The 22963-nt window shown below is 38.4% G+C and overlaps 1 protein-coding gene across 1 annotated transcript in view; it reads right to left on the minus strand.

Moving 5' to 3' along the window:
- Positions 1-7477: 7477 nt before the first annotated feature.
- Positions 7478-22963, minus strand: part of SEMA3C (semaphorin 3C) — a 116197-nt gene continuing 100711 nt past the window's right edge. Inside the window, exons 13-18 of the mRNA XM_014883459.2 lie at positions 22648-22736; positions 20528-20569; positions 19103-19260; positions 15753-15820; positions 12853-12983; positions 7478-11101 (exon numbers count right to left, since the gene is read on the minus strand). Of these exons, the coding sequence (XP_014738945.1) occupies positions 10688-11101; positions 12853-12983; positions 15753-15820; positions 19103-19260; positions 20528-20569; positions 22648-22736 (902 nt within the window). The 3' untranslated portion in view covers positions 7478-10687. The remainder of the gene's footprint in view (positions 11102-12852; positions 12984-15752; positions 15821-19102; positions 19261-20527; positions 20570-22647; positions 22737-22963) is intronic.

A 22963-nucleotide genomic window follows, 5' to 3' on the forward strand; every position in this document is an offset into this window, starting at 1 on the left:
TGTCACCTGACAGACAAACCAGCACTGTTCTCTTTGAGAATTTAAACCTCTCTCCTGTTCTGATTGCACTGAAATCCAGCCCAGAGCTTCCTTCTGGTTCTTACTAAGCAGAGCACCCCAATGTTGTGGCCTGAGACTTGCTCAACATTTCTTGCTCAAGAAGGAGGACTGACAACTGCAAATCCTGAATGAATGAATCAGTGAGACCTGCATTCATGTGACACGTCCTTCTGCCATAATTTGAAACTTACTCCTGCAGAAAGTGTGTTAATGTTTATTTGAAAGCCCTTTGACCTCATCAAGGTACTGTTTCCCTCAGTGTGTTGGGCAATAAACAGCTGTATCAATATTACCTTAACAGAAAAGTGTTTTCTCTGTGTCAGTTCTTTTTTTTATGTGTTTTCTCCAGTACATGGGTTGCAAAAAAATCTCTTTGTAAATTCAGATTTAAAACTGGAGATGAAAAGGAACTGCTGCTATTTTACAAACATGGAGCTACATCCATGGCAGTGGCTGAGCTGTGGTCAGCTTGCTCTTATCCCTGGGCACCCTGTGCAGTGGTAGGATGCTCCTGCAGGCTTTTTGGAAGTCAGATAGCACACACCAGCAAAGGTCCAAATCATCTTCCCAAGGCTAGTTATAAAATATCAGCAATGGTTTACTTACAAGCAGAATATGAGGACTGTATAGATAAACATTGTGTTTATTTGCTATAACTTATTTTTCATCAGCTTGAAACCAGTTTTTATCTTTGTGTAAAGGCCAGTATGCAATGTGAGGTCAGTGGTGATAAGAGAAGCTGAAAATATCGGAGGTTAAATGTCCCTTGAGACTTGCATTTTCATTTCAACTGTTGCTATGTGTGTGTATCTGTCCACAGACCAGAGTGTGAGATCTGGAATGACATACTCATTTTGAATTGCAACCAATTTTCTGACCAGCCAAATGAAAATACAAATTCAGGCTGTGCTCAACTGTGTCTGCAGCTCTGCCATATTAATTAAATTACATGTTTATTTGAGTCGGTGGACCCAAGTGAGTTACAGGCAAACAAGCAAAGAAAAACAGAGAACCACCCTGCAAAGACAGAGAGATTTATGGCAGCAAGAAAAGCTACACATCTGGCAAAAATTCCTTTATGAAGAAAGACAAACCTTCAGAGGTACAAAGCCCTAGTACATGGCCAAGTAGCTGTTACCTATGGCAATGTAAGGGATTTTTACATTTATATTTTAAAAAATGTCATCCTTAAAACCAAATCACTATTTAGTTACCAGTGCACTGTTAATAGTTTCTAGTCCAGGACTGGACTGTAGAACTGGCTCATTTTACAATTTTTAAGTGTGGAGGCACATTGTAAACCCAAGTTTTAAGCAGTCTCTGATCAGCAGTAAGAATGTGAGCCATATTCTCGTTAATGTGATGCAGTGTGTTCTAGCACCATCTAGCCAACTTTAAAGGCAACTTCAAGGCAGCAAACAGGTCCCAACTGCCACAATTCGTCAGGCTGGTAATAATGGTGCTGCTGGAGTTGATGGACTAAACAGCACGGCCACAGGACAGCTGGGGTTACAAATTCAGCCATGTGTCTCTGTTTGGTTTAGGACTGCACTCACTCCTGAATAAAACGTGGTTATTCCTACAAGGGAGAACATCCAGTGAAGAAATTGTTTAGCAACCTTTCTAATCACCCAAAGTAGAGGAAATAATACAAGATTTTAGGGTGTGTAGGTAATGGAGAGGAATAAAATTGTCACAGTTATGACAGAGATTTATCAAATAAAATCAGCAGCAGAGTGCATTTTAATTTCTATATAATGCCAAAATGTGTAGGAGATAATTCTAATTTTGGAGTTTGATTCTTTTCTTAATGTTACTGAGACAATTTTTCTTTTTTTTTCCCTATGACATATATTCTGAATGTTTTCTCATTACTGTGTGTTTGCAATAATCTAAATTTGTATATGGTAACTATGGCCATAGTAACCTAAAATAAATAACACAGAAAATAAATGTTCTTCTCAGGGATTTGGAACAAATTTATGAAGAGAGTTTACAGCTCACCCTTGACCAGGTGGTGAGAAAGATTTCCATTGCAGAAGACCCTGGACACAGGAAAAGGACACTGAGCATGGTTCTTAGAAAGCTCAATCCCACAGGCCTTGTTCAGCCCTCACTCATCCAAGCTGAGTAATGTCAGTAGGAGTTTTCACTAGGAACCTGGCTTAAGGAACTGAGACAAGGACTGCATCGCACTGGGCTGCAATTTAATAAGTCTTCAAGGAAATACTTGCTGGATCTTCCCTAGGATCTGTGGATAGGAATTGCTAGATTATGAATGCATTAGCCAAGGAGTTTATGACATTGCTTAAGACTCAAAGTATTTCAGCATGAACTGCCTTGACCTAAATTCTGGTTCTTTCGTGAATTATATATTTTCTGGGTTTTTTTCCCAGTAGCTAAATTTCAAATTGAAAGTATATTGCATCTTGTTTAGGGAAATACAGGTGTGCAGCATGCTGTAAATATTTAAGAAACTACTCTCCCATCTTACAGCTGAAAAAGGTCACTGCCAATAATTATTTGCAAATCAGAGTCTTGATTTGCACTGCCCTTCTTTGGGATGCTGGTATCACCCAACTCTATCTTTGTGCAACTTAGTGCTCTGTCTTTATAGAGGGACTTAAAATAATGGCCTAGACCCAATGGTTCTGGTGATGAAAAGCAGCAGTGAATTGACTTAATCAACCAGTTAAATGGTATTTCTGACTGTCTCAGCTTTCTGGGACAGCACAGAGTAGCTGGAGTGAACCAAAGGAGAGGCGCAGAGTTGCCAGTCTGAGGCAAAGAGGGGAACTGCACCATTTCCTTCTCCTCTCACACTGACAAGTGAGGCAAAATCTGGTGTACACAGGGCTGGGGGGATGCAGCATCTGGCATGGCATGACACTGTCTGCCACACTCAGCTCTGCCTTCACAGCCAGGAACAGCTCAGGCAACAGCACTTACTTCAGAGGTTTCCCTCAGAGGGAGATTTATTCTTGGCACCCCAACCTGAGTGCTCTCAACGCAGGAAGGCTTGTACCATTTCCAAGATTTCTGCTGGCTGGATTTACAGTTGGCTGGAGGATACAGGGGAAGTTTCTGTTCAGCTTATATGGTTTTCGCCATCGTGTCGTTAGCTCCTTTCAAAATAACAGCTTGCCTTCTTGACAGGAACGAATAAACTGGCAAGGCAATTCTTTCTTTGTTAATCTCTAGCTGGTCTCCAGCAACACTAGAAAATGAACTGTCTCTGAGTCCATTTAGGGCTCCTTGGCCTGTGTGCACTGCACCACAACAGCCCCTCTGCAGGGAGATGGCTCCAGCGTTCTCCAGAGGGCCAGGTGGTTACCAAATGGCACCACCCATTATTCCCTACTTCTGGAGCCCTGGATAGCCCAGCAGGCACAGCATTCTCTGCTTTAACCACTTCCTCATAGCTCAGACATCTCTAGGTGGAAGTCACAGCCCAGGACAGACCCATGCATAGGAAAAACCCATATATAGGTAAATATCATTGATCTTTTTAATCCTTAGAAAACTTGCAAAGGGAAGAAAACTTATAAGGTCCTTTTTGTCCCATATATGTGAAGGAAACACCTGGTTTTGTTGCTGTGATAATAGAAGTGATCTTTCTCTTCTGTGGCAAAAGCTTTTACCCCTCCAAAGAACACAGTCTTAGGAACTATTTTCATGCTCACTGCTTTGGATAGCTTGGACTAATTATTTTCATTATAAAGCTGAGTTACAAAGCAATTTCTCCTACAGGTAATTTAACTGAAGGTGTTTAAGACTGGCAATCTGACAAATAGATCTGTATAATATAATCTATTGATATTTTTAATCTATGTCCTTTACTATATCTCAAGTTCTCCAAAACAAAGTCCTTTAGCTGAGATACTTGTAGTGTCATGTATGGAATAAAGAACACTCTGCTGAAAATAATAGAACAAAGTATTATTTTAATGTTTCTTGAGTGTGAACATATACATGTAGCTAGTAGTTTAGTTCCAATCATTATTCTTAAGCTCAAAGGCTACAAATACCTTGGAGATGTTTTATACTTTTTATATTTTGTTTGCTGACACTACAAAGCAAAGAAATTTGATGAAACAAATAAAGTGCAGCATCTTTTGAAGATTATAATAGGTGATATATTTCAGAGCATTGGTGTGAAAAGGGGTTATAATGAAAAGAGTTAAATTAAAGTGAGACTATCAGCATGAGTTCAGCTGAGGAAAGGCAAAGGAATAAAGAAGAGTCCATACAGAGAAGGAGGAGAAGAACCTTAGAGGGAGAAGAGCTTTTGAAGGAGGAAATGGCTTAATTTTTAACCAAAATTAAGGGGGGCATAAAAGCTCTTCAAAGGCCTCAAGCAGAATCTCATTTTGAACCGTGAAAGGGCCTTCCTTAGCCTTAGTGAGCTTTAACCTATGGGAAAATTGGGCTTTCAAGCCTAATATAAGAATATTTTTCTATCATGTAACACAATGTAGCAGTGAGAAAATGTTCACAGTGTTCATGTAAGGACCATGGCATGTTCCAGTTCTCTGTTTATTATGGGGTCCTGTCCTTCTCTCTGTGCCATTTTCAGCAAAGCCTTACAAATATGACAAGTTTTTTTCCAAATATTGAATCAAATAATTAAATTTCTTAGGCAGTTATCATAGGTAAAACTGTATATAATACAGCTTTTACTGAGGTCTTATACAAAAAGCCTGACAGAATGCCGTGGACATCATGTCCTAAGTTGTCAGCTTGAAAAAAAGTATGAACTGCATGGGTCTTAGGGCCCTTTAAAAGGCAGACAGGGAGAGCAGATACTGGAAAAAGGACTACTGCAAAGAGCCAAGGAACAGCAACTATCCAAAGGGTTGTGAACCCAAGGTTAAGCAAATGCATTTTTCTTTTTCCTTCCCCACACTGCATCTTGTTGTTCAAGCTAGAAAACAATCCTTTTTATCAACTCTCATTTGCCACAGACAACAATAATGGCCATTTTTTAATTTGGCTTTTTTTCCCCCTAAAATCCTTTGAAAGAAAATATATGGCTCTATAAAATCTTGGATATGTTGAAATCCCTTGGCCTAAACTATCTTGAATGTGGAGCTCAGCAAACATTCAGGTTCATTTATAAGGGCAGCATATGAGGCTGTTCGTTTATCAGACATTCAAATCAGGAATAATGAAGCTGATAGAGTGCTAAGAATACAAAAATGCTGTTTGCTTTGTAGAGCTGTATATGGAATCCAATAATGAGTCTTGGGATACAGGACAGTCTATCACTGTAGAGTAATTATTTGTTGGCTGCTGAGCCAGCTGTGTTGAATTTGCTTCTTGGAGTGTTCAGAATGCCAAAGCATCTTTAAATCTCAGTCTTTAGTTTAGATTAGACACGTTAAATGACAGCACATGTTTTATTACTTTCACTGTGCTAGTCTCCTGATGCTAAAAGGAAATTCTTGTTGAGATGGTATAGAACAAGGTAAATTGGAAAGGAGAGTGAATAGAAGAGCATTTGTTGACAAATTACTTGTCTTTAAAATGCTCTCAGAGATCATAACAGCAATACCTACAAGCTGTTGATGTCTTGGGACTGTGAGGACTGCTTCTGCCCATGTGGAAACAGAAGAGGACACACATTAATGTCAAAGAAAGGTAAGTACTGCATGGAAATAAAAGCTCCTCTCTATGCAGGTAGCTCCAGGTATGCATGCACATCTGGGTATACTGCTAAGTGTGTGTAGTTGGGCTCACAGCACATGAAGTCACTTTGGGTGCATGAGAAGGGCTCAGCAAGCCATTTGCAGTGAAAAGGATAAAGAAGCACTGGTCTCCTGAGACCTAGCCCATTGCTTTAGGCAAAAGCCACAATGCCACAACCTGTTCTTTTATGGCCTACACAACAGTTACATCTGCTGACTTTGTTCTGGAGGCAACAGTTAATTCCAGAGGCAACAATAATCTGGTAGCACTGGGAGCCACAGCAGTGTTGGCAGCCCCTCCTGTGCAGGCAACATTTTTCACTGGTCGCCTCTGGGCTTCTGTGGCTGCCTGGAGGAGGCTGTGCTTGACACTGCTCAGTCCCCTGAGGAAGTGCCTGAGTTCTGCATCCTGCATTTACTCAAAGGGAAACCTTAGAAAGCTCTTACCACCAGAAGGGAGACCTTAGAAAAAGCAGTAGCTTCCAATGGAGGGGAAAAAAGTGATCTAACAGACATTTGGAAGTCGAGGGAGAAGTGTCAGACCCCCAGAGTTCTCACATCTGATATCCAGAGAAGTCCCATGTTTTGTTTTGCCACTGCTTGGAACCAAGGAATCAAAAAGTGCTGAACCCTGCAGGAGAGGGTAAAAAAGAGTCAGGGAAGATCAGCAAAAGACAACTGAGAAGGATGGGCAGAAGATCAGACCTGGGAAAGCTTTCTCAAGAGTGTAAAACTCTGTCAATGTCCATCTGTTTTGGAGACTTATCCAAACATTTCCTACATCACGTGGGAGTGCTTGAAAACTCAGCTTCTGACCCAGACTGGTCTGAGTGCTGAGCAGGTAAGTCTCCAATATCAGCACATCCAGGAACCAGCCAGGACAGAAATCCTGGAGTGAGGTCATCTTATCCACTCACACCTCGTAAAGCCTTCCAGCAACCTATCTATCTGGGAAATCAAAATCCACGTTTAACGATCCAGAATGTTGTTATGAAGGTCAGTATTTGTGACATTTAATTTTCAATTATTGTTCCAAAGAACTGAATAGGACCTATGCTTTCTTGTTCTCATCTTGGAAAACAGCCAGTAAGAAGAGCAGCAGTAACACTGCTTGGATGATAACTGCAGGAAAAAGGAGCATACTGTAGGTGTCAGGCAGGTTATTTCACTCCAAGTACAAGCCAGGAAACAGGGAGAGAGCTGTGACTCCCTGTGGTGCAGCCCCAGCAGCCTGTCCTCCCTGCAGAGATACCTGGAGAATGCCAGGAGTCTCAGCTGAAGGAATCAGGATTTCACAGAATGTGCTTTTTTGGTGATTTTTTTTTTTTTTCTTCTCAGTGTAATCAAAGAAAAAAGCATTTACACTTCACTCCCATTTTTTAGTCATACATGTCTGATTTACTTTATACTCCTAGGGGAAAACAAATTTTTTCTTCTCTTTTTAAACAATGAATGAAAGAACAGTAACCTGCTTTTATGCAAGGTGGTTCTATGGGATAATCTCCCAAAGAAACAATCTCTGACTCCTCATGAGTTCCTTGTTATCTCTGTCACTGGGGCTTCAGTCCAGAGTAGGGCTTGGAACTGACCAGCTACAAAACCTGATGTTCCAAATATTTTCTTGAACTTATTTAAAAAATCTAGGGAATTGCTTTTCAAGTTATTCTCTTTTTAAAAGAAGAAAAAAGTTCCTTTTTTAAATGCGCATCCATAAGGGGGAAACCAACAAATTTCTTAGATGTTGCAACACACTTTATTTTGTTGGGCTTTTTAGATATTCAATTAAATAGCACTATGTTAAACTACATTTTGTTCTTTCTTACACACTATATGATGCATATTCACTGTCATGACAGCTTCATCATGCTAGGAACTTATACACATACCTACACTTTTATAACCAAGATTCTCTTCATAAAACACGCATATCTACAGTAACAACAATTGCAAAGAACACATTATTAGGTCAAGATTTAAGCAAACTTTACAAACTACACAAAATAAAAAGGCAAAAAAAATACCAATACACAGTGAAATTCTTGGCAGAGAACAACATATCTTTACATTTGGTGAAGTTATGCCTAGAAGTCATTTTGCTTTTGCATTTTTTTAAGGAATAAAATTATATACATTATTTAGAACTCCTCAAAATAGGAAGTATTAAATAGCACAAATAATATTACAGTCTTAAGTTTTGGTGTTACCTACAGTAGAGGGGCTACTTTAAACAAAAATTGCAGTTTGTCTATTCTGTACATGTAAGGCCCAGCACTCAGCTGGTATCAACCCCAGTAGCTACAAGGACAGCAAGGAAGTTACATTAGTTTACACCAGCTGAGCTCTGGTTCCTGACTTCTCTATACATGCAGGAAGGCTCCTAAAGCTTGGAAGCTTGGACCAGTTGTGCACTGACAGAAGCTTATTATATTTATATACCAGAGTTCTCATGCAGCAGGAAAAATGTTAGTTTAAGTATAATCCCTTAAACAGTCATACCATAATAATGGTATATGAAGCAGCTTTAAAAATATTATTTTATAATCATATGAAACTCTGAGCTATGCTGATTGTTTTAACGGAATCCCTTATTGCCAATAGTCTATTAGAAAACAGTGTAACTGTAATTTCTGAGGCCTAATGGGGGCCTATTAAAATATTACTGTACCTAGCCACTTAAAGGGCAATTTGTACCCTGAAATACCTATTAATTACTGTATTCCATCTGGAAGCAATCATGATCCTCACAACAGACACAGTTAGTATCACACTAACTCTGTAGTGAATCTGCTGGAGGGATAGGAAGAGCATGGCAGCATACAGAGAATATGCACTAGTGTCATCCCAGGAGGTAGTTCTATTTCATGGCACTTGATTTTTGGTTTGTCACTTACACACTTCAGAAGTCAGTCATGATCAGGGGGAAAAAAAAAAAAAGCCAGATTCCTCCAGAATCTACTTTGCCCTCTCTTGGGGCCAAATTCAATCTCATGGAGGTCAGAGAAAGTTTCCTGATGGTTTCCATAAGAAGGACCTTAGTTATCAATGGCTAAATATTGCAGAAATGCACATTTAGGCCTTGAGTAAGGAGAACACTTAACTAGATGGCAATATATGAGCAGGCTGGCCCTGCCATGCAAGCAGTAAGCACACAATTAAATTTAAAGTGCTCCCACAAAGGGATTTAGAGACTGTTTAAATGGTGTGATCAGGGCTCATTTCTCAGCTATCCTTCATGAGGTGGTGATAAAGTGACAATCCAACTAATGGCAGATAAATACCAGTGTTACCTCCATTGCACTAAACTGAATTCACACAGGCACAGACCCAGAAGTGTTTTCCCATGCCCTGTAGAGTTACTCCCAGAGAATTCTAATAGAAGCAGAATTTTAACTTAACATGGCTCAGTTTTGAGCTGAACATCAGTTTATATTTTTGTATAATGTCATAAAAAATTGTGATTTTTCTAAGATACTCATACATTTTAAATCCCTGTTACTATTTTGAACAGACTCTGTGGCTTCCAGAACACTCTTACATAGTAAAAGGATTGATGACCTGTCCTCCTTTTTGGCATTTGTGTTGCTCAAAAATAAAAAGCGATTGCTTTTCCTAGGATGGCTTGGTGCACACTCACCCAATTTTCAACAAAACTTGCTTCATTAGACCTGACAGCTGCTTCTTAAATGAAAGATTTCTGTTTGAACATGCCTCTCAAGTTATAGTTTTTGGTTTTTGACCCAAACCTATTTTTCAGTTTTATTATTCCCTCATTCTTTTTTTTCTTCTTCTTTTCTTTTCCTGATCTGCTTTTCAGCAGAGAACTGAAAATCAGAGCAAATTGGGAAAATAACATGGAAAAGAATAAGGGTACAAAGACTGCAAAATGGGAATGGTTTAATTAGAAAATTCTAGTTAAAATATTTGCAACTTTGCAAAAACAATTGAAAAAATAATGTTTTAAAATTTTCAAAGACACTTATGACTTGTTTTCACATTGCAGACCAGCTCCAATTTAATCAGGGAACAGAATAAAGATAATCTATATTTTTCATTTCTGAACAAGCACTATACAGTATATCTACATTCTGTCCTTTGAAAAGAAATTGGAGTGTATTCCTTTGAAAAGTAGTGAAATACCTAAGTCACTTAGGTGTTTTTCAAAATTGTGTGTATAATGAACATTCTCATGTTACCTTTTTGCCACTTATAAAGCTATGTAGTGTTATAAGACACCATATTTTAATAAAAATCAATATGAGCAGAGATATTTTAAGTTACATTCCAGAACTCATTAATTTATTACAACTCATACTATGCACAATAATCAGTGCTTACTCTGATAAAGTATAAATTCTTTGTTTTTCTTCTCTTTGTTCCTTCATTTGACCTGTGAGCAAATGAAACATTTCTACTACACTTTACTTGCTTCCTATCCACATGCATTCACATGATTTGATCAATGAGTCAAAGCTGTAAACCCAATAATGAGCAGTAAACAAGAAGAAACTCGTTCTTAAACGCAGTGCAAGGAAATCTTAGTACCATCCTACTCTAAGTATGCATGTTAAACCCAGATTCTTTCACCACCAGTCTAGTTGGTACAGTTCCAGAGTTGCAAGACAATGCACTGATTTTGTAAAAATTTCTATTCACCTATAATTAAACACTGAGATATTAAAGGTGAATCTGGTTTAAGATGAATACTCAGTGCTGCTTCTAGGACAGAGCCCAGCCTAGAGTCACTAAGCATCTAGGAAAGAAAATGCTCTGAGATATTTTCTTTCATTAGGTTACACTGCATTTAATTGGGAGACAGATCTTTTATGAGGCTTGCTGGATTTTCATTTAATTTTTTATCAGATTTGCACAAATTTGTTCTCAATAGACCAATATAAGCCCCCTACACTGAGGACAAAAATATCTATTACTACAAAATAAAATTAAGATCCAGGTAATTGATTTCTTCTATTTCTACTTTTTCTGCTATTGATAAGGGCTTTTAGCTTGCTGTAGTCCCCTCTCATCTTCTGGGATTCTTCCCTCTGCTGACCTGCCTGCCTGCTGTCTTTGCAGTACTGGTTAATCATCTGCATCTCGGAGTGGCTGAAAGCCCCCACAAAGTCCTTGGGGTGGAACTGCAGCGCTCGCACCGAGCCGGCCCAGGTCCAAGGGGACCACTTGTCAGTCATGACAGCCACCACCTCTGAATCCAGCACCTTGAAATTGATCTTTGCCAAGGTCTGCTTGAAGCTGTTCTCTGTGGCGATGCAGTGGTAAAGCCCCCGGTCGCTGTCCTGCACAGAGCGGATCAGGAGCCCGTGCTCAGTAGCGATGATCCTCTCGTTCAGCTTCACCTAGAGAGCAAAAAGGAACTTTTTAGGGAAGGTTATGGAACAACAGAGTATTGGACCTTCTGGACTTTCCTGAAGTCACTATATTTCTATGTCATTATCTTTAAGAGACCACCAATCTTGTAAGTTAGAATAAATTTGATCAGGTTGTAGACAAAGATGAAAATCTGGAAACCACACGAAATAGAAGTTTTCATTTTGTTCAAATAGTAAAGTTGAAGAAACAAACTTTTATCTGCCCTGTTGCACTCCTGAGAATATCTCTTTCAGCAATCAAGAGATTGTTGCTGAGACTCAGTGGAAGAAAGATGGAGGACCAGGGAGGCTAATTTGGCATTGAACTCAAGGTGGCTTTTCATTAAATATTTTGATTTTGAGCAAGTTCCTGCTGAAGAACTCTGCTCTGCAGAGTCTATAACCTTGTATAAAAATTATCACCACAGTGGCCTCAAATAGGGCTTGGCTCAATGTTAACCAGGAGCACAGGTACTCTCCTATTTCTTTCTGGCTTTAGACTCTACTGTCCCAGGAGATGGTCACATCATCTGAAAGAAGCAAGTTACCAAAGCTCGTTATCATCCAGTTACAAATTAATGCGCAGATGTCCCTTTGCATATCAGTATGAGGTAAAAATTGCTAGTTCAATCCATTATGAAAGGAAACCACTTTCTGAATGGTTTTTCTATTTTGCTACTGTACTTTGCATTATACTTGGTTCTCTTGGGAACTAATTTACTTATTATGGTATTCTGCTATTGTAAACTTTTGGAGACATTATGGAAAATTTCCAGAAATCTGAGAGCTTGAAAACTAATTAACACTTTGATTGCTTTATTCTGCCTGCTGTACCTTGAAACTGCATTGATTCTAATATAGTTACTCAACATAAAAGTAAAAAAGGGAGATGTTCTGCTGAAGCAATGGATAAAGAATTGCACCTATTGCCAGGATATGGCTTGACTCTTTGAATAGTTAGAAAACTCAGTGAGACATTTGTAAGTCCCCTCTGTTTTTGTAAAATGGCCTGATAGGAGAATAATACTCTATAGTATTTATAACCTATCAACAGACATCACATTACTTAAAAGTTCCTTTTGAAAGATGTTTCTTTTTATTCATATAGTAGGTGCCTTGGATTTGAAATGGATTTTTCCCCTTTTATATTACTTAAGGAAGGCACATTCCCCATAAACAATCATACTGTATATTACAGTGCTGAAACTCGAGAGCCTTAGAGACTGCAGTAATGGAAAATGTGATTGCACCATGGTGAGGAAATACTTTTGTCAATACGTGTTCTTAGCCTAGGCTAGTTTCTTGCTAAAGAAACCTTTCACATATCTCCCACTCTTGCCTTTTATCTCTTCAATAACACAGAGGAGCTACTGCATGCTGACTTCTTCCTGAACTTTATACAAGTTATTGCTTTTGTGCCTATTTCCTTAGATCAATAAGAAGTTCTGAGTGCTGCAAACCTTCAGTTTGCAATTAGTTAGGTGTGAATATTCTTTAATTTTCTGGTAGCTGTTTTGATCTGACAAAAATCAGTGAGGCTGAGGAGGAAGTCCCAGCTGTACTGAGTCTGCTTTTATTCATATGAGTAAATGATGGTCACTGTCCTGCATCCACACAAATTCTCCAGCTTCAGTGTAGCCAGACTGCCCGATAAAAACAAACTGTCCCTCCTCTTTGTCTGGGGAAGGAATCTGATGCTGACTGATGATCCTCCCAGAGCTCCTGCTCACATTACTCACCTCTTTCCTCCTGTCATTGTCTTTCTGTAGCAGCCATTTAATAGAAGCCTGAGGAGATTTAGGTGTGCATTCCAGAAAGGTGGTGTTGTTTTTTACTCCATACTGAACTATTTCTGCAGCGTTTCTGTATGCTAGAAAAAAAGAAAGAAAAAGAAAACAGGTCAGGATACTGTGAATGGTTATTTGATTAGGAAAACATGTAACTCTGCAATATAGATTAAATGAAGTATGCCTGATTCTGATATTGGCCAAAAATAAATAATTTTTGGGAAAAATTTTCAAAGAAATTAAATGAAATGTGAAGAAGTGCATTCAGTTTCAAATACCAGTTTCTTCAGAATGACATGGTCTGTTCTGAAAAATTAGGACACTGATAGGCTGGTAAACTTTGCTAATGGAAAAACTGAGCTCAGGGATAATTTTCTGTGAAATTATTTCATTATCTACTAGTCCAAAAGAGAATGAAGCATTTTATATATTTCTTCACACTTCACTATTTATGAGTTGGGGGAATACGGTTGTATGACCAAAATAAAGCATCATGCCCTAAAGAAGGCTCCAGCTATTCCAGCTGTGTGCAGCATCCCGGGGAGGAGAGAGAGGGCAGGCTGGGCTCCTGCTCCTCTGCTTCTCTTCCAACACAAGGAAGGGACTTGGCTCTCAACCTGAAATGTGATGAATATGTAGACAGGCCAGCAACAAAGAGAAAGACAGATTTACAGCACTCCAGAAACACCTGGGCAAGTGCTGAGCATATGTCATCACTTAGACTTGTTGTGTCCCTTTATAGTCTCGACAGATGAATAATTGGCAGTTACCAGTAGGAACTTCTGGATGCTCATTGCTAGATCCAAATCATATTTGTCCTGAAAACAAAGCACCTCCGGATTTAAAAGGTTGCCTCATATATTAAATACTTTTTTTTTTTTTTTTAAGGAGCAATCGATACAAAATGAGATCTGCAAATACCTAGAGGTCTGCTTGTCTAAAATCTGACTCTGTTTTTGCACAGTCCTAAGACTGGTTTTCCTCGGTCTCTATCTCCCAATCTTTTCAGCTTCTTTCATCAACTGATATGTGAAATTGAAATCCATTATTCTGAAGTAAGGAGACTTTGCCTGGTTGTAGTCCTTCAGCACATTTAGGGAGTTGTACCAAAACCAATTCTAACTTTTAGGAGAATAATGTGGAAATACTTTGCATTCAAAATGCATTTCTGTAATGGCTATAAGGACTAACACAAACATAACAATATTAAACAGACATGAAAAGAAAACATACAAGATTGCCTAGTTCTTAATGATTTACTTAAAAATAACAATGTGCCAAAAATACTGAGTTTATACATGCTTAGAGGTCTACCATGTTTAAAGACTTCAATTCAGCATTATGGTTCTCTACGAGCTCGGAAGATTCCTTGGCTTTGCTTGGCTCTCTGCTCTTTTGTCCTTTAGGTAGATTTCATTTTTTTCCCCAAATATAGTAATTTTGCTATAAATGGCTCTAATTTTGCAAGGGTCTAAATTGCTCTTTCTTTTAATCTTTTTTTTTTCCAGGGAAACAACTGCCATCTATCTATCCTATATCCCACTGCTGCCACCGAAACTTCCTTTGCAAAGATGGTAAAATATGTAAACCTATAAATACATCCACATTACAAAAGTGGCTGGAAAACAAGAAACCTGTTTCACAAGACTGTCAAGGTTGAAACAATTGTTTCCCCTCAGGCCAGAAAGCAGACAGTTGACATTCTCACATTTTCCACATGGAATGAGGAGACACCCACCCTTGGAACAGACAATGGGTGGGAGGTCTCAGCACATGCCTGCAGGGGAAGACACGTAGCTCAAGTTGCTTCAATACACATCTCTCAGAACTCAGGTATATTCTCTAACACTGGGGTCATCTCTCGAATTATCTGTTCAAGCTCTTCAGCTTCAATAAATGACCTAATACTGACTCATGGGGAAAGGCTCATTTAAGCAGAGGGATCTACACCCAACTGACTGCTGTGGTCTTTTCTCATCCAGGAGATTCTTCCAACAACCAGTGGAGATTATTTCAGTAGAATTATTAACAGAACCTTTCACATATGATGTTAAGGGATTGTTCTTTGATTAGTAAAACATCAATAAAAACGTTTACAATCAGTTCTATTATTTGGTCTCCAGGGGGTACAGATGAGAACATACTTCAAAATTCAGGCTCAATAAATAGAGGTGAAAGGAGCATAATTCTCTGTGAGCCCTTGGTCTGATGGCATACATTGCCATTGCCTAGCTCAGACATGCATGGGCTTGAAGACAATTGAGCTGCATTTATATATGTGTACTCCTCCGACTTTGGGCATATTTGACTGATGTCCATCAATCTGGAGAAAAAGCCAGCTGGGAGGGCAAAGCCTTGGCTCCCCTCGACACCCTCACCGCTGAGGTTTAGGCTGACTAAACAGTTGCACAGCTGGAAATATGAGACTTCATAAAGAAATTTGGAATAGGTTATTTTTTTCCCATGTAAAGGGAGAAGGGAATAATCATAAATCAAAAGACAAGCCTAGATCCTGCTGTTTGGTGAAAGGTGTGCTCCAAAACTCAGTATGGGATCAAATACTCAGAAAAGAGACGCCCTCAAATTAACTTGACCTTTTTCAAGTCAACAGTGTCAGCTTCTCAATTCAAGTATGCTGAACTGTGTATTTCACAGCTCATCCTTTTATCGTATATGTGCAAGTTTCATGTAATTGAAAGGAAAGATGCTAAAACTAAATGAAAACAAAACTCAGACTTGGAAAATAATTATGTCTTACCAGTAAACCATACCGATAATGTCAGTTATAATGAATCATAAAAAGGAAAGCCATGTGTTCTTTACATAGCACGAGGATCTCTAAATTATAGTACCTTTCAGGTTGAAACCTCGGCACTGAGTCAGAGGGTTTCCATGTCTCACGTCTTGTCTACGGCTCCTCCTGCAATATTTTGTAAAAACAAAATGTTATTCCAAGATAGCTGCACTGAAAATAACCACTTTTTATTTGTGGATTTGTTGTGTTTTGGTTTTTTTACTAGATCAAATGTTAGGTATAGTTCATGACCTACTCTACACATGTGAGTGTGCTTTACTTCAGGCAGGCTTGCTGGAGTAAAGATACTGTTTAGGTGAAGCATCTGTTGAAGCTTATAAAGCAGCTGCAGTTTTTGTAGGTAAAGCAGTTGTGCAGTGGAGGTATAGGGATGGAAGGATCAAAGGTGATACATGAAAGAGACCTCTGTTCACTCACAATACCTAGCATTCAAAGCCAGAACCCCCAGCTGGAACTCTTCATGAAGGCAAGCAGCTAAGAATGAGATGTATAAGATTCATATTGCTCATATCTAACACACCAGCACACAATTAAGATAAAGGGCATGGTCTCCTCTCGATTTTAGCAAGAACTTTATTTTTGGTGCCTGTAGCCACCTTCATAGCAGAGTGACTGAAGTATTCATTCAGAATGGTGGAGAGTTAAGATTCTGTGTTTTACTTGAAGGGATGTGACTATTTCCAAAATATAACAAAATTCACCAAGTATCAGGATACTTCTAAATAGGGAATTTATTATATAATCTGGATGACAGATGTGAAATCATGATTCTCTAGCAAACTGTCTGGGGAGTTTAGTGGGACTGGGAATACTGGCATTTCAGTCCTCAGCTAGGAGGTCATAGCTCACAGAATTCAGTGTATGAAAATTGGTACACAATTTTTTAAAAAATTATTATTAAGATGTATTTTTTTCATTTATAAATATTGTGTAAGGCAGTTCAGTATTTATCAAGTTCAAGGAAAAAATACATTGGTCATAGATTGTTGCAAACGGACACTGTCGGGATATTGAACAGCTGAATTGTGAACCATGCACTAAGGACTTGAGGATCAGAAACCATAGAAAGCCCCTGGAGCTGCAGTGCTACTGAGTGAAGGGTGACACATCTATGGCCACATTATACCAGGTGATGCACAAACACCCAGAGAGAGTGCTCGTAATCCCCTGTCACCTGATCCTTCACTGCATTGTTTGAAAAGGAAATATTTGAAAGGTGACATTTTAAAGGAGCAGTTACTGAAAGTCCAAGTATAGTTTTTATGTTTACCACCAAAAATATTTCATTTTATGCCTTCAGGTCTTAACCCTTGTGAACTATTTACAAGGAAGGCAATGAAGAATTTCTGAGCAAATGTCAGAGTTCTTGTGCTACTGCGAGCTGCTCCACACTGTCAGAGAGGGCACATTGCTTGCATTAAGCAGTTCTGAGAATGTAAACTTAGATATTTATTTAAAAAAGAAAAAGTGGTAGTTAGAAAATCAAGATAAAACCATAAGGTGTTTTGGGGTAAATCAATGTTGCATGAGGAACTACAGTAATTCACAGGAGACAGAAGTGTCAAAAGAAGCAAATAAGCAAATGCATACAGCAGAAACTACTGTCTAGACAATGGGATTTGGCTCTAATTACCAATGTTTTCTCCTTCATAATCTGTCTTGTTAGATAAAGAGACAACTCATTTCCTTCACATATGAAAACCAGACCTTTTTCCATACAGTTTGAGGTGTTTATTTTGGTTTGACAAAGAGAAAATTGCAAACAAAATATCAGCATGAAAGTAAGCCCCAGTGGAAATAACCCTGGGTGGGTGTATATAATGGGGATGGCAAACTGGAAACTGCACAGGCAGGGTGTACCTGACAGCTCCTTGTACCTTTTGGCAGCTATGTTACTGTAGGAGTTAGGTGGCCTGAGACTTAGGGATTTTCCTTTTCTTTCCTCCCACATATTCTGGCCTTTGTTCCATGGAAGAAAACAATGAGTTTGCCAACTGGTGGCTGAATATTCTGAATGAAAGCAGTTAACAACCCCATGCACTCTACCAATTGCTACATATCCAGTTTGGGCTTTACCTTGTAATCTCAAGCAAGGAATAAGTCAAGAAAACTTTGCAATAACAAAAACATTTGTCCAGGGGCTGACATTATTAACAGCAGATCCAAGCTTTGCCTGTTTCTGTCAACTGTCTCCCTCTATGGGGGAACAGGAATAAAACCCAGTGACTGTATATGGCCTTCTGCACCTGCAGCTCAGGTGCAGACACTGAGCACAGTCACAGGTTTAGGCTGGATATCAAAAGTTCTTCATCCAGAGGATGTCTGGGCACTGGAACAGGCTCCCCAGGGAAGCAGTCACAGCACCAAGCCTTGAAGAAGTGTTTGGGAAATGCTCTCAGGCACATGGTGTGATTCCTGGATTATCCCATGCAGGGCCAGGAGTTGCACTCAATGGTCCTGATTGGTCCTTTCAAACTCAGCATATCTAATGATTCTGTGATTCCAGAATATGCAATCTAAACCTCTTCTGGCACAACTTGAGGCTGTTTCCTCTTGTCCTTTTTCTTGTCACCTGGGAGAAGAGCCGAACCCCCTCTGGCTACAACTTCCTTACAGGTAGTTGTAGAGAGCATATATCTGAAAGGTTTATCTCCTCTGCAGTAACACTTCATTGTGTATTCTGTAGTTTTGTTTGTATATGAAGTGAAATCTTATTAAGACAAGAGCTCACTACAGCCTTCTGCTATTAAATATTTCCCCTGGGAGGAGGAAAGAAACTCGTGTTTTGCATAAGATTATGAGATGGACTATTAGTTCTGTTGTAAATTAAACAGAAATTGCTTTCCCTTTCTGCTTTAATAAACCTAATGTCAAAAAACCCAAATCCACAGGCATTACATGGAAATCACATTTGCCTAAAATTTTCCTGAAAATAATTCTTCTCACTTAGGAGCAAAGGAGGAACAAAAAAAAATAAATGAGTTTATTCCTCAGACAGCCTGAGAGATCTTTTGCTGTATTTAGGGCTATCATAATTACATCCATAGTAAGTAATTGAATTTAAATGAAGGGAACAAACGTCTTACTGATTTTGTGTATGTGAGACAGAAAGATTAATATTTATGATTAGGAATTTTTTCCCTTTTTTTTTTTTTTCATCCATTACATTAAATATGAAAAGCCAAACTCTTTACCATACACTCTTGCAGCATACAGTCCTAGGTGATTAATAACTCCAAGCACAACAGCTATGGGGGTATTGTTTGAACATGCTCATGAAAGGAATGACACCCCACTTCTCCATCACATTAAAACACTCCAGGCGACACAGCAGAACAAAAACCATCTTCCCTTGCAAACTTCACTGGGCTGCTTCACACTGCTCACCTTTTTCCCGTGGGATAGAACCTGGAGCAGGAGTTGCCATCCCAGGCACAGTATGGATCTCGGGCTAGGCAGCAGTCAGCACAGGCAGTCCCGTAGATGTGGCAGCGATGCAAGGAAACCTGGGTGACCCCTTCATCTGAGCTCACATACAACTGTTGCTGCAGGAGGAAATAGGAAGATTTATTTCAGATCTGGAGGAGTTTCACCCGAGACCGGGCTAACACACCCAAAAAACCTTTCAATTAATTTTGGAATTAACTCAAACCAAGAGGGGAGCCAAAAATTCATACAAAGTCAAGATCAACAGAAATCTCCCAGGTGAACAGGCCTATATTATTTCCACCTTCCTGCTAGAAAACACCTAGAAACACTGGGGAATGTTAATGGTTTTTTGGACATTGAGTGTCATTGTTCTGTTCTGGGGCAGACAGACTGAGTTAATATTGCTCAGATTTTAGAACTTGGTTCTTATTCAGTGAGGATTATTGGCTCAAGCCTTTGAACTAAGTATTTGCTCTCCACATAGTCACTTTAATAAATATTATGCAGAGTTTCTAGTTGGATCCTCCAGTGCATACATTTCCAAGATGTAAAACCTAGAGATTATGTTGAGGCTTACAGCCAGATTCTGATAGCCTTATATACCTGGAAAAACAAGCCAAGAGAACTTTCAGAATAAAGCAGAGCTTTTGCAAAAGAAGTTCAAAGGGAGTAGATCATTACCAAAATCTGGGCCAAAATTACTGCTTTACTCAAAAGCAATTAATCATTCTAAAAATATAAATTAATATTGAACAAACCCCCTTGAAATTCCTTTGATCTTTTTGTCATAAAGTGAAAAACCATACTGAATATGAGTTAGTGAATAATGTTTACTTAGTAGTAGCTTTGTAAAATATTGAGCAACATCTTGCTTGCAAAATCATAGAATACACATTTTTAGCTTGTGTGTTAAGCTTTTCAGCAGAAATTCTCTCAGCTGCTTTCATCATTCTTATTGCCATTGTTTATTACTACTAAACAAACATGCACAATTGCACTATGGATCCAACAGCCCCAACACTGCCTTTTTACACTGATCAGACAGATTTTCAAGGAAAAATTTCTATTTGGGACTTCAGAGAAAAAAAATTAGGAGGGTGAATTTCCTCTTTTAGTACTTTTTCAATCTTAGTTGTAAATCAAAACAACGAGAAAACTGGCACTTCCAGCGAACTAGAGATTATACATAATGAATAGAAATTGTTTTATCTTAGTGGCTGAAGGACACATAAACAGCTCCCACAAACTTCAGTCAAGTTTTCTGTACTCATTATGGAAAATTCCCCTATATTTAGTGTGCTCCACAAGGATTGATATTCTAACATCTAAATCAATTTGCTTCTCAGTTAATAAACACTAATCAGGCATTCCACTTGGCCTTACCTTTTTAGACGAAATCTTCATTGATGTTATAGGAGAATTACTCTGAAAGACAGAGTTATAAACCATTGTCAATAACTCTTTCCCAAAATTAGCATTTAAAAGTCACTAAAACCTAAGTAATTTTTAAGTACGCTATATATTTTTATATCCTGAAAAGGAACCACTCACTCCTAAGCACCATTATTTTCACAACTAAACAAATGACATATAAACAATTAATGTCTCACAAAATATATTGTTGAAATTCAACCACATTATTATTATTATTACATGTATCTAAAAGATTTTTGTACATGTATAAATATAGGAGCCATTATTTTAACTTCGTAATAAGCAACAATTTTTTTTTAACATCATGATGATAAGGAAAGATCATAAAATAGCTCATGAATATTTACCACATGATCCAGGTAAGAATACAAAATCCTTTTCCTACAAATTATCTACAGTGCATACAGACGGGTTCCCATGGAACATATAAATTCAGATTATCAATGACTAGATTCTTTTAAAAAGGCATGAGTGCTCTTGAATGTTTCTTTCCCAGAGAGTATTGTATACTACTGTATGTCATCACAGCAGTCTATTAATGTCTGTGTTCAAATCAAATATTGAAGAGCTGGGAAAGGAATTGTTACTTTCCTTGCCTTAAGTCATTATGTTCATCCAAACAAGTAATAAAATTGATGGTAATAAAAATGTTCAGCATTTTTTTTTAAGATTCAGGATCTGCTGTCACAAACGAAAGCCTTCACAGTGGGCTAGGATTAATTGCAGTAGACCACAACACAGCAGGGAGGTCAGGACTAGAAAATCTGGCTGTGAATCATGTGAATTGGTAAAGGTTTGGAGAAGTTTAGAGCTGCTTCATCAACTGTTTGGAGAATGCAGGTCAAATGCAACACTGGTCCTGATGCCACATTCTCCTTTCCTTGTTTACCCTGGAAGAAAATCTCTTCTTTGCTACCTTTGATATTAAATAGCACAGGGCCCAAGATTTCATCCTTGCTCTCTTGGAGAGACTCATCTAAACACCATGATGCCACACTGATTGTAACAGCAGAAGTTATGATGTCATGGTTTTTAAGGTTCAGGATAAACCTGTCATAGAGGCCCAGAAACTAAGTTTAGGCTGAGGATGCCTCTCAGCCCACCTATCTTCATGCTGTATTAATTTATGTTTCAGTAAATGGAATTAGCAATATCTTGGTGGAGTGTGTTTTAAGTACTATCACTCACATATATCTTTTTTAGCAGGAAGTCTTCAACAAAAGCCTAGAAAGACTAACTATGTCTTTATGAGTGTTAACACAGACGCCTTCATGAGTGTTCTTTTTCTTTAGGAAACTGTTAGAGCTGCCTCAATAAAGAAGCTTAAATTTTCCTTTTTGTATTCTGTCAATCAAATAGAGAAAAGGCTGTGACAAAAACCTTAACTAAGTTTATAGACACATACTACCATTTGCCCTGAGACTACTGTTCAATGAATAGCCCATTCAAGTATTTAAGAGGGATTTTTCAACATGAGGGTGAACATTTTCTTTAGGTTATTACAACTGTTATATGCCAGAGTGATTGACAGGCTATTCCTTTATCTCCCTGTTTTTTGTGTTTCTTTTCAGCTTATGTTGTTTTAAACTTGTAGCTTTCTTGACTCCAGAGGCATGTGACTTTGAAGAACAGGAGTTAAGCAAAAACAACACTAATTTGATTTAATTTTGCAACTGAGAACCGGGAAGATCTTCAGATAATCGAAGTACAGAAATCTGAAAATCCAACCAAATGCAGCAAGTCTCTATAGTGATGCCAATGATAAAAGTCTCCTTCTGGAAGCCATTATAACATGACCTCCTAAAAAACTGATTATCAAAATCCTTCTAGCCAGTATATCAACATAAAAAATAGGTAACTGAAATATAGGAGATGAAAAGGGCTTCAGCTAGCTATAGCCTTCACAACAGTCAACATTTTGTAATCCTTTTTATGTGGTTATCAAACTGACAGCATGAACATTTACTTGATCTTTTATCAAATCACAGTTGCTCTTGCCAAAGTCTGTTAGAACAAAGTGTTTGTGTGAACATACACACTGGAAAAACAAAAGAAGGAGAAAGCCAAACCTGAAAAACCTCCATCTCTTCTAAAATGAGTTCTCCACTTGCAGAGAAGTTGGTGGGTAGGACAACAACTTTTTGTACGGTTCCTTGATCTGCAATAGGTGAGAACAAGTGAGACCATGAGACACAGAGAGGGAGAAATAAAAAAGCAGATTAACCTTCATTAATCATAAAAGGAAACCATCAAAGCAAGCAGTATGACACAGAGAAAGGTAAGAAATGTTCAGTAATATCTGTGGTTTGGAGTCACTAAGAATGATGAGATGATTCCTTATACAGGAATACTATTATAGTATTATTCTCATATATGAACATCAGT

The sequence above is a fragment of the Sturnus vulgaris genome, chromosome 5, assembly GCF_052056855.1.
Source record: "Sturnus vulgaris isolate bStuVul1 chromosome 5, bStuVul1.hap1, whole genome shotgun sequence".
Lineage (NCBI taxonomy): Eukaryota > Metazoa > Chordata > Aves > Passeriformes > Sturnidae > Sturnus > Sturnus vulgaris.